The following is a 12895-nucleotide window of genomic DNA, read 5'->3' on the forward strand; positions in this document are numbered from 1 at the left end:
TTCAAGATATAGCATAATGGATTGTTATCGGTGACTACTGTGCATTTGGACCCTAACAGATAATCACTGAACTTGTCGCCCATCGCCCACTTGAGGGCCAGAAACTCCCTCTTATGTGCGGGGTAATTTTGTTGTGAACGGTTCAAACCCCGGCTTGCATAAGCAATGACCTTCATCTGTCCACCAAACTCTTGGTACAGAACTGCACCTAAACCAATTCCGCTCGCGTCACAGTGCAAATAGAACGGCTTTGTTTTGTCTGCAATACCTAACACAAGGTCACCAGTCAATGCAGACTTCACTCTCTTGAAAGCTTCATCCTGCTTTTCAGTCCAAAGATGAGTAATATCTGACTTCAAACTCAAAACATCTTTTCTTTTCTGTCCAGATTTGCATTTTCCCGGGACATACCCTACAGTGAGATCATTTAGAGGCTTGATCATACTCGAGAAGTTTGGAATAAACCTCCTATAGAATCCTGCAAAACCTACAAAACTCTTCTTCTTCTTCTTCTTCTGCGTTCGTGGGCTGAAACTCCCACGTACACTCGTGTTTTTTCACGAGTGGAATTTTACGTGTATGACCGTTTTTACCCCGCCATTTAGGCAGCCATACGCCGCTTTCGGAGGAAGCATGCTGGGTATTTTTGTGTTTCTATAACCCACCGAACTCTGACATGGATTACAGGATCTTTTCCGTGCGCACTTGGTCTTGTGCTTGCGTGTACACACGAAGGGGGATAAGCCACTAGCAGGTCTGCACATAAGTTGACCTGGGAGATCGGAAAAATCTCCACACTTAACCCACCAGGCGGCCGCGGCCGGGATTCGAACCCTCGACCTTCCGATTAAGAGGCCGACGTCTTACCACCCCGCCACAGCGCCCGTCTACAAAACTCTTGACTTCCTTCACTGTAGTGGGTTTAGGCCACGAAGAGACTGCGGAAATCTTCTCAGGGTCAGGACGAATAGAGTTTTCAGAGATGATGTAACCTAGATGTTTTACCTCAGTTGCTCCGAAAATGCACTTCGCTGGGTCTAATTTCAGTTTGAAATGACGGAGTTTGTCCAGCACTTTGACTGTCCTAACCTCAAGCTCATCTAAGTCTTTTGCATGAACCAAGATATCGTCAAGAAAGACGACTAACTCCACTAGATTCATGTCCCTAAAACAAGTCTCCATGATGCGCTGAAAACAACTTGGACCATTCACCACTCCTTGTGGGATAGTCTCAAAACTGAACTGACCAAAGGGACAATTGAACGCAGTGATCTTCTTCGCTCTTTCGGTCATGGGAATCTGATGGTACGCTTTACAGAGATCAAGCTGAGTGAAAAACTTTGCACTACTAAGCGTCAAAAATAGATCTTCGATTTTCGGGATAGAATAGCTGTCCCTAACAGTCCTAGTGTTTATCTTCCTGTAATCAACGCACATCCGCAAATCTCCATTTTTCTTCCTACACAAAACAATTGGTGATGCGTAGGGAGAATTTGATGGTTTGATAATCTGTGCGTCCAAAAGACCCTGAATGTGCCTTCGACAATCTTCAAAATCCTTGGGCGACAGAGGTCTAGCACGCTCACGAATAGGTGCCCCCGGCTCAAGCTCGACATCAAAAACATGACCAGTCTGTGCTGGTTTTATGTCAAACTCTGAGTGAATGAACACATCAGAATACGTTTTCAACTTTTCTTTGAAACGTTCACGCCAACTGACCGGCGCATCACTGCCAAACTTGAAGTGAATTTCATCTTCAGTCTCTGTCTGTCGAGTCTGACCCGGATCACCAGTGGGATCTTTGGCTACACCCACCGAACAAGAATGTACTGTGTTACAACAATCATCATGGTTTGATTCACTCTCATCTGTCACAGTAGAAATAACTTTGTCTACATCATACTCAGAATCAAAAACAAATACATCAGCAATGACTTGCTTCTTCTTCAACACAATATCATCATCTGAAAAATTGCACATCTCAACACTGACATCCCACAGTCTGTCAGTAGAAATCTTTGCAGCAACAACACCCAAGTCTTCAACGAGGGGAACGCTCACAGGTTCCTGTATCAACACATGAGTCCTAGAAGTCTGTGGTGGTATTCTAGCGGTGCCCCTGACGGTGACAGAGCTGTGTGCAGGGATTGTGACTCTCTTCTTAGCACGAACTGACCCCAAATCCCCTTTCTCTTTGACCCCAGTTTGCATACTCATAGCAAACACTGCTTCACAACGAAGGGTTTTCATGTTGACCTTGTTTTTCTGGTCAAGACAGTTGTACACATTAGTACCCACAACAACTGGTACTCTCTTTGAGTATTCACAATCTGTGCACACTAACGCAGCCACGTCAATGACATCTGTTGTACCAACAACATATTCAGGCAGTCGTAACGGCACAACTATTGCACCCAAGTACGGAACGTCTTGGCCTCCTGCCCCTGTGACATGAAAATCCGAACTAACCTCCTGTAAAGGCAAGTGACTCAAATGCGTCTTGTAAAAGCCTTCACCAATAATGGTAACTTGCGAACCACTATCCAACAGTCCAGTAGTTTCATGATTACAAATGGTTACAGGAATAGTGCAAGATGGTCCAACGATTGCTTCCAAGGGCACTGATGTACCAGAACTAATAGACGATCTTAATTCAGCAATCACAACAGTGTGGTCTAATGTTACGGTGGATGAAGATACGTTCTGGACAACACATCTCACAGCCGACCTATATAGACCCATAATCCAACACCTCTGCACTAGTCACTTGAAGTCCCTTTGGTAAAGTATCTGATGAGCGTGGGATAATGTCTATGTCTATGTCACACTGAAAAATGTCCCCCCTCAGTTCGACTTGTTCACCACCATGAATGGTGACACAGAATGGGCTTTTAAGTCGAACCAGGTTATTTTCAGTACGTTCTGTTTCGAGTCTTCTGATCGTCGAGTCAAGCTGGGCGGCCTCAGAATCAGTCAGTGGTTGCCCACCCCCCCTGACTGTGGCCCGTTTCCCGATCTACACGCTCGAGCAACGTGCCCTACCCCCCCACACTTGAAACAAGCGTTGTCCTGTCTAGGATGTCCACATTGACGAGCCAGATGCCCCTCACTCCCGCACCTGTAGCAAGCTCGGCGACGTTCTTCTCCATCTCTGCTCTTCATCTTCTTCGCCACCAAGTCGGCCAGCTTGTCGTAGTCGAGTTCTGGGATGGTTGTCGTCACGTTGGCGTGTGCCGTCTTCTTCTTCTCTCCCACTGCGTCAGTCTCCAGCTCCCTGGTGGGACGCAACACCTCACTGGTCTCAGGCGAGGCCACGCCTGGAAGACCGAACGCTCCCCGCACCTCCAGCGCCAACAACGGGTTTTGTTTGTTCAGGTGCTTCAAGAACACATGGTATAGTTTATGGTTGATGTCTTGTTTGGTGAACTTGGTCTTCACAATGTCGTTAATGTCCACCAACTTCGCCCACAAACGTGACAGGAATGCACTTGGGGCCTCTCCGGCATTCATCTGCATGGTTGAGAACTCCAACAACAAGTCTTCTGGTGTTAGAATGTTACCATATATGGCCTCTAGCGTAGAGAACATGGTGGTCACAGACTTGCAAGCTTTCGTCTGTTCAGCAGCCAGTCCCCGAACGCTCCCTCTCAGCTTGGAGAACGCCTCCCCCTCCTCCGGGCTCTCTCTCCGCCTTGTCCTTCCACTCTTTGAAAGACACCTCGCCACCACCCGATGGCTTCACACCGGTAAAAACTCCCAGTTTGGGAGCGGTTGGCGTTTTCACATGTACAGTGATTGACGGTTGAGTGTTCACAGAGTTAGTCTTGTTTGCTGGTTGGGCCGATTGTGATGTCGATCCCTGCTCTGCCGCTGCCAAAGCCTCTTTAAGACGAGAGACTTCATGCGCCGTCTCCTCCCGTTCCTCGGAGAATGCTGTCGTCTGAGCAAACATCTTCTGCTGAAGAACTTCAAACTGCTCAGCAAGGTTGTCGAGCTGAACCTTCAGCGTTGCCGCCATGGCGTCCTCTTCCGGTGCTGGTTCCCTCCGGACTTGAAGTCCCGCCGCCTCTTCTTGATCCCCGTGTTCAAACATCCCACCCCAACAGTGTGCAAAACACTACAGCCCAGTAAAGTGTGCGGAAATCAAACTACAGAGCCCCACATTGGGCGCCAATTTGTAGACCTCACTACAATGAAACAGGGTCTGCAGTTCGACCACACACACTTCACTCAGACTGCAGAGCCTCACACCGTTGAAAGTAAAGACGACTGAAAACGGTTCTTTTGTTTTATTTAATTTCTTGAATGAATGGAACATTCAGGAAAAACTGTGGCCCTGCAAAGCAGAACAACGCATTAGAACACGATGTTAACTTTTATAAGTGATCCATAAACAAACATAGAATCTTTAGGATTCTAATGAAAAAATTGTAGTTTCACAAAACTACCATTACCACCAATACTCTCACTTTCAGACCATTGTCATATCAACTGTGTACAACATTATCTAGTGGATAATTACAGCAGATTATACAATAATCCAGTAGATTCATTATTCAAAATCTACTCTACTGACTGTCATTACCAGGCCTACTCACTACACAACATAATGACAATCTTTACTCGCAATTCAAAATTAATCCATCCTTGATGAAGAAGTAATAAGAACACATCAAGCCTCAAACTCCACTACCGATCACTCTCCAGTTATGTTAGCCACTACAGGTACATTTCCCAAACCAAATTTGTTTTGACAACTCCAAAAAGTACAATGCCAAAAACTGTATTTCATTTCACCTATTTTCACATCAAAAACTATCCATTTCCTAAATTGAATGGCTTTCAGACGAAATCAAAGTCCAAACAAACCCTTTGTTTACACAACGCATGGACGCGGCCATCTTGATGCAAGGGGCATAATCCACGAGAATTAATTTCCTTGCGCATGCGCAAACAGACCCATGTTATTCTTGGCGCAAATTCCAAAAAATACTACGATCATTTACAACCAAAAGCTTGAAACATTACCAAAACAATGAATTTAGACTCAGAAACAATCATAACACTCATTTATGCATTCAAAGAATGATAAACCTACAATAAATTGCCCAACTAAAATTTCACTATTCCATCATCTTGCCGCATGACCGGTTTCCAATAAAATTCATTTCTATGAAATTCAGTGTACAATCTCACCTAAAAATGAATACCAAATGAAAGACAAAACATTTCTTGACAATATTACAATAAAACATTTTCTAACCTTGATTAGGACACACCGATCTCTGTAGATTTCTCAACACATTACATTCAGCAACACCCTTTCAGTTTCATGGCGGGACAGAAGAGCAATCCCAGCAGTCTCACGGCAGAAAACGATAACCTTTTTACATGCCTCAAAAATAATATCTTTCTTTCACCCCATCAAAATTACAACATTTAATCCAAAATCTAATACAGCAAAAAGAAAAAATAAATCAATTATAAAAACTCAATTGGGTTGAAGGTCATAATTTCATTCAAGGGACACAACTACTCAAAGGGACACAACTACTCAGCTCAACAAATCTGTATCAATTTGTCTTGTTACTTCCCTTTGACTAGTAACCACACAATTTATTATTTATCAATAAAAATAGTGGGGGTTACATTCACCCCTCCTTGGAAATGTTCCTCTAAATTTCAAAATTTTGAGAACATTTAAATCCAAAAATCCAAAAATAACACATCCAAAGCTCTACATCCAACCTAAACGTATTACAAAGTTCATTCACACATAACACAAAAATACGCTGAAGTTTTTTACAAACAGAACTTCAGTCGATTCAAAAATCAGCAATGCCATGAGTACCACACTCAACTCAGTTTACATAAAAAAATGGGTCATTCTAACTCAAACACAACTTCAACGCGCAAAAAGTCTTCAGTTTGAAGAACGCATTTACACTTCAAATTTCTGCAGGAGAGCATTACACTTATGCCACAAATAGCCGCATGAACATGAAAAGACAAGGGTGCACCTTGTTCCACTAAATCACACATCTTCTCTTGAAAAGAAACCAAGTCCGACACTGCTTCCTCAACATGAATGTTAGACTTTTCCACTTTGTGAGAAAGATTCAAAAATTTAGGAGGTCTCCTAACACGAGACGACTTGCGCGGACTAGCATTAGTCTGCCACTTGTTCCTATTTCTCTTTGGTTTCTGTTGCTCAACCTCTTCAGTCTCAACTCTCAGCTGCACATCTTCGACATCTCCTTCGAGACCACCTGGTTCCAGAGAGTCTTCACTCTCAACTACTTCCTCATGCTCATCACCTGAATCAGATGTACTCACAGCTTCACCTACACCAGAAGTACCAACAGGCGCTTCACTCTTACCATCTGATACATCATCTTCACCTGACTGATAATGTTCTAGATCAGATTCTACATCAAATTCATTTGCAGTATCTCCGTCACCCCCATGATCTGGATGTGACACTGCAACTTCAGGCTCTACCTTACTTCCAGTTTCACCTCTAGGAACAAACTCAGGCGCTCCTACTCTCAACATTGGCTCACTAGGAGGCACAATCTCAATACGAAACTCCTCTGTTTCCTCTTCTGACTCGCTCAAAGCAGACTGTTCAGTTTTCTCAACATCTCTTCGAGTTCGAGTTTTCACCTTTCTTGTCTCTTTGTCATTTTTGAGTCACTTGAGAAAAAGTGACTCTATGTAATCGGTCAGTGTTAGTCTGTCCGGCCGGCCGTCCGGCCGGCCGTCCGGCCGGCCGTCCGTAGACACCACCTTAACGTTGGACTTTTCTCGGAAACTATCAAAGCGATCGGGCTCATATTTTGTTTAGTCGTGACCTCCAATGACCTCTACACTTTAACGATGGTTTCGTTGACCTTTGACCTTTTTCAAGGTCACAGGTCAGCGTCAAAGGAAAAATTAGACATTTTATATCTTTGACAAAGTTCATCGGATGTGATTGAAACTTTGTAGGATTATTCTTTACATCAAAGTATTTACATCTGTAGCCTTTTACGAACGTTATCAGAAAAACAAGGGAGATAACTAGCCTTTTCTGTTCGGCAACACACAACTTAACGTTGGGCTTTTCTCGGAAACTATAAAAGTGACCGGGCTCAAATTTTATGTGAACGTGACTCATTGTGTTGTGAATAGCAATTTCTTCCTGTCCATCTGATGCCTCATATAATATTCAGAACTGCGAAAGTGACTCGATCGAGCGTTTGCTCTTCTTGTTCACTTTAGTGTTCACAGCTGTACTGTCCAACATACCAATTGGCAGTAAATAGTTTCTATGTAGAGTACGCTCTGGGCCCACAGCCCTTCCTGATTTTACCCGGTACACCGGTACATCAGGCAACTTTGACACCACAATGTAAATGTCCTTTTCCCATCTATCAGAAACTTTTGAGTCCAATCTAGGTCCTAACTTCCGAACTAAGACCCTGTCGCCACACTCAAGTTCTGCAGCATGAGAAGTTGCATCATATCTCACTTTGTTTTTGTCACTCATCTTTTTCATGCTTTCCCCTGCTGCTCTGTAAGCTGACGAAAGTCTTTCTTTGAGCTCTCGTATGTACTGTCTAGGTGAGGGCTTCTTTCCTTGCTCCAAGTCAACACCAAACGCTATATCCACAGGCAAATATGGATGACGGCCAAAAAACAAATAATGCGGGCTATACCCTGTACTTTGATGAATACAACAATTGTACGCATGTACAATAGCAGGCAAACTCTTTCTCCAGTCAACCTTTTTTCATCCTCGAGACTCCGAATCATACCTATCAGGGTTCTGTTCCAGCGCTCTACTGGGTTGCCTGAAGGATGGTAGGGACTTGTGCGACATTTCTTTATGCCAGCCAGTTCACAAAGCTCTCTCAGTAAATGGGATTCAAAATCCTGACCTCTGTCTGACAATATTCTCTTTGGAAAGCCATAGATCATAAAGAAGTTTGACCACAAAGCTTTTGCTACTGTTTTTGCCTTTTGATCCACTGTGCAAATTGCGGACGCAAACTTTGTAAAATGATCAAGGATCACGAGAATGTTCTGTTTCTTTCCCTTAACTTCAATCGTTAAGTAATCAATGGACAACAACTCCAGTGGTCCTGTGGTGACAATAGAACACATAGGGGTTTATCTTCTTCTGCAAGTCTTTTGACATGTATGGCCAGAAAAATCTCAGTCTCAGCTGGGCCAAACCATTCTCAAAATGTGTGTGGAACAAATCTTCGTGCACTCCGACTAAGGCACGCTGCCTATGTGAAGCTGGTATGACTAGCTGCCATATCTCACCACCTAACTCACTCTCCACCTTGCGGTACAGAACTCCATTCTTGACTACCAATCTTTTTTGTTCCCTCGCAAACACTTTCAACTCTTGACTAGCTAACTCCGAAGCTACCAACTCTTTCTTTTGTTCTAGACTTCTGACAACAACGCTCAGATCCTTGCCTGCCAACTGCAATTTTCTCCACTCAAGAGAAGAAACAGTCTCTTCCCCTACATCTTTTGGTTCTAATACATCATCAGGTATGAGTAAGGGGTCTTTGACGATCTGCTCTACAGCTGGGACATAATCATCAGCGTCCAGTACATCACAGACTTCCTTCCTACCAATTCCTACAGACTGACGGCCTGATTGCACAGTGCGAACTACCCTATGCGCCATCATAACAGCTTGAACTGATTCTGAAGTCACTACAGAAAATTCTTCATTTCCTGTATCCTCAAACGCTTTAGCTTTCTTTATCAGAAATTTAACCTTCTCAAGAGAACGCTTGTACTCTTCGTCTTCTTCAGGGGAAGACTGCGGACGCCTAGACAGACTATCAGCATCCGTGTGCATAGAACCTTTTTTGTAGCGGAGTTCAAACTCAAACATTGACAAAGACGCTAACCAACGATGGCTGGTTGCATCTAACTTTGCGGACTTCAAGATATAGCATAATGGATTGTTATCGGTGACTACTGTGCATTTGGACCCTAACAGATAATCACTGAACTTGTCGCCCATCGCCCACTTGAGGGCCAGAAACTCCCTCTTATGTGCGGGGTAATTTTGTTCTGAACGGTTCAAACCCCGGCTTGCGGAACCCCAGTAACACACACACACACACACACACACCCCTAATCCGCCCCTGGACTATTTACAGTCAAGATGCCTGTGAACAAAACAAACCACCTTACATTCTGTCATATCAGACATCCTGCATTAAAACCAGTCATAATAACACTCTCCAGAAGCTACCTTTAAATTTAGAGGACCGATTCGTTTATTTCATTTAAACATTTTCTTTTAAGTTGGAGAAATATTAATGGAGATCAGTTTTAGACTCAGAAAGACTTGAATTTCGGCAACAGCGCAAGTCACTGATGAGCGCGACCATAGACCGCCTACATCTATGTCTCTGGTGCGACTGACCGTAGCGAGAGATCGGTTCGCAAGTCTGAGAGATTCTGTCGAAGTAGAGACCTCGGTCAAATAAACTCGATGTGAAGCAGGCTCATGTTTTGGCAAACATAATTTGGTGTTTTTGTTGTTTCCATGTTCATTTGTGTACTGCATTTTGTTAAACTAATGCTGCGTCTAGCTAACCTAGGGACACGTGCCGCGACGTGACTCGTGGCTGACTACCTTTGTTGTTGCACTGATCTCAATTCGATCACCAAAATACATGTGATTCGCTCTTCTTAGATTTCGCCAGACACCGCCACTTGACTTGATAGTTTTGCCGATATTTCTGTACAACTTTCGCTTTTTTGGTTGGCATTTCGTCCCCACAGAGATCGGCCTTACACTTCGGACCAATGTCGATCGCAAAACCGCGCGGAATCCGACAAATACCTTGCTGCGCACATGCGCAGACAAGGCTGTTCCGGTCAGCCTTGAAATCACAGTCCTGGTGACTACCACAATTTCGACTTCGAATTTTCGCGCACGGAAAAGGTTCTCTCGACCAGAATTTCCGGAATTTTCGGTAGATTTCCGTAATACCGGAGTTACGACCCCAAATCCGTAATAATTCCGGACAATCCGGGAGGGTAAACAGGTCTGTTAATTTGGCACATGGCAAAAGGCAGGAACACATATTGTTATATGTACATCTTATTTATTTTTTCATGATATAAATCTATGACAAAATTTAAAGTTGTTGGTCACAAACAGATTCAGAAAACATGTCTGCATCACACACACACCCCACCCCCCGCGGGTTAGGGGGAGTCCCATATTGGTTGGGACGAGAAAGAATTTACCCGATGCTCCCCAGCATGTCGTAAGAGGCGACTAACGGATTCTGTTTCTCCTTTAACCCTTGTTAAGTGTTTCTTGTATAGAATATAGTCAATTTTTATAAAGATTTTAGTCAAGCAGTATGTAAGAAATATTAAGTCCTTTGTACTGGAAACTTGCATTCTCCCAGTAAGGTAATATATTGTACTACGTTGCAAGCCCCTGGAGCACATTTTTGATTAGTGCTTTTGTGAACAAGAAACAATTAACAAGTGGCTCTATCCCATCTCCCCCCTTACCCCGTCGCGATATAACCTTCGTGGTTGAAAACGACGTTAAACACCAAATAAAGAAAGAAAGACACACACCCCACCCCCCACCATATCCAAGAAAAGTATTTTCTCCCTTCCATTTCAACTAAATTATCTAACTGTCTTTGTCTCAAACAGGTGTCGGGAAGAAGCTGGAGGCTGCGAGCCACAAAGCTGGCTACGGTGCTCTTAGCCTGTGGTCAAAGAGCATAAAAAACCACCTATACTACTGCTCACAGTCTACCGAGGAGAGTGCTACGCGGGTGGAAGAGATCAAGGCCAAGTGGGTGTCCATAGCCAATCACATCAGCAACCAGCATCATGGGCATGGAGACCTTTTTCCTCACTGCCTCCATGGGGACTTGTCCGATATACCACGAGCCTGGATCACAAAAGGTAAAACAAATTCCAGTCATCAGAGCTTCAAAATAACCTCATAACCTTTCTTTATATGTTAACAATAGTACTATTACCTTGAATCAGTGTTTATCAGTGTTTATTGAGGATGAAAGTCGCTTGTTCATTTCAATGCTTGTTATTCTCTCAGGTGCCAGGAGAAAAGATACCGCAACACGGTGGCGTCCGCCCAGTGAGCGGGAGGTCGTGGGTTCGAACCCCGGCCGGGTCATACCTAAGACTTTAAAATTGGCAATCTAGTGGCTGCTCCGCCTGGCGTCTGGCATTATGGGGTTAGTGCTAGGACTGGTTGGTCCGGTGTCAGAATAATGTGACTGGGTGAGACATGAAGCCTGTGCTGCGACTTCTGTCTTGTGTGTGGCGCACGTTAAATGTAAAAGCAGCACCGCCCTGATATCACCCTTCGTGGTGGACTGGGCGTTAAGCAAACAAACAAACAAACAAACAAAGGAGAAAAGATTCAGTACAACTCTCGTTTACTCTATTACACATGTTGTATGCATAAAGAGCGATTACTTCCCTTTGGTTATTTGATATCAGTGTTTATCAACCATATAAACTCTTGTCGTTTTGTAATGTATGATTGATGGTGTATGCTTTTAATTAAGCGTTGTTGACTATGAATGTAGATGTAAATGCTTGTATAACTGTGCTTTAATTTTAAATGTGTCAAGCGCAAAGAGCATAATTGTAAAGTTATGATGTTGCGCTATGTAAATGCTCATTTATTATTATTATTATTATTGTCTACAGACACCCCAGTTCACCGTTCTCTGGAAGGAGTTATTAAAAGCCCTATCTCCTCCGAGATATTGGGCAGCTGTCTCCTGACGTTCAGACAGCCCACCTGGAAGCATACCACAGTGTGATCAACCACTTCGCACCGAAGATGCTCCACTTCACCTTTCCTGTTATGCAAGCAAAGTAAGTGCTGTCTTTCAATTGTATTGTTTGGCAAATATTTCTTTCTCTGTAGTATGAAACTAAAACTATGACAATAAATAAGCTCAATAAATAAGCTTTATATGGTGGACCTTCTTTTCTCTTTCTGCTGTTCATTTATACTGCCCTTGTTTTTTGCAGACTCTACTTGGCAGCAATGCACACCAATACTAATGCTGGGAGGGAGCAAGCAACCACAGAGGAAGGCGAACTGAGGTGGAAGATTGCCAGGCCAAGGGCAAACAAGGGACAACCAACTGCAAAACCTGTCAAGGAAACTATTACTCGCTGTAAGAATATTCACAACTCAAGGCTACTTTTGCTTCAGTTCTAAAGTATGCAAGTTTGTAGATGCTACTATGAAGTAAATCTCAACAGTGGCAAAATATCCAATTTTAAATCACTGCTCACAGTTTACATATCTCTGTTAATGTAAGCATTCAGATATGTGTTTATCCCCGAGTACGCTAGTACTAGGGTCCAGCAGACTTTAATTGTCTGTGTGTGTGTCTCGACTTAACAGCTTATTGCTGGGAAACTACTGGGCGCAGTTCGTTCAAAAGTTGATACACTAACTTGATAATAGGTCCGATTGATCGTATTAAAACTTCATAATGTTACCTGGGACCTAAATGCGAAATAAACCACAAAAAAACGACTTGGCGGTGGGAGGAATTCGCGGTGCAACAGCCAGCCAGGCAGTCTGATAGAACGGTGCAAGGTCTCGGCAAACCAAGACTATGCCATACTCGTAGCAAAGCCGCCGAATGGTACCGTAAACCAAGAATAGTGACGTAAGAAAATAGAATGTCGTCTTTTGATTTGGAACGTGACGTGTTTTAGAATGGAGATGTGGTAGTGTGTGTGTGTGTGTGTGTGTGTGAGAGAGAGAGAGAGGGAGAGAGAGAAGGAGTGAGGGAGAGAGAGTGTGTGTGTGTGTGTGTGAATGTCTGAAGAGTACTCGGGTCCAACG

At 43.6% G+C, this 12895-nt stretch overlaps 1 protein-coding gene across 1 annotated transcript in view; it reads left to right on the forward strand.

Moving 5' to 3' along the window:
* Positions 1-12589, forward strand: part of LOC138981876 (uncharacterized) — a 23923-nt gene extending 11334 nt beyond the window's left edge. Inside the window, exons 4-6 of the mRNA XM_070355058.1 lie at positions 10702-10959; positions 11769-11904; positions 12064-12589. Of these exons, the coding sequence (XP_070211159.1) occupies positions 10702-10959; positions 11769-11904; positions 12064-12256 (587 nt within the window). The 3' untranslated portion in view covers positions 12257-12589. The remainder of the gene's footprint in view (positions 1-10701; positions 10960-11768; positions 11905-12063) is intronic.
* Positions 12590-12895: the final 306 nt, after the last annotated feature.

Source organism: Littorina saxatilis, linkage group LG1 (assembly GCF_037325665.1).
Source record: "Littorina saxatilis isolate snail1 linkage group LG1, US_GU_Lsax_2.0, whole genome shotgun sequence".
Classification (NCBI taxonomy): domain Eukaryota; kingdom Metazoa; phylum Mollusca; class Gastropoda; order Littorinimorpha; family Littorinidae; genus Littorina; species Littorina saxatilis.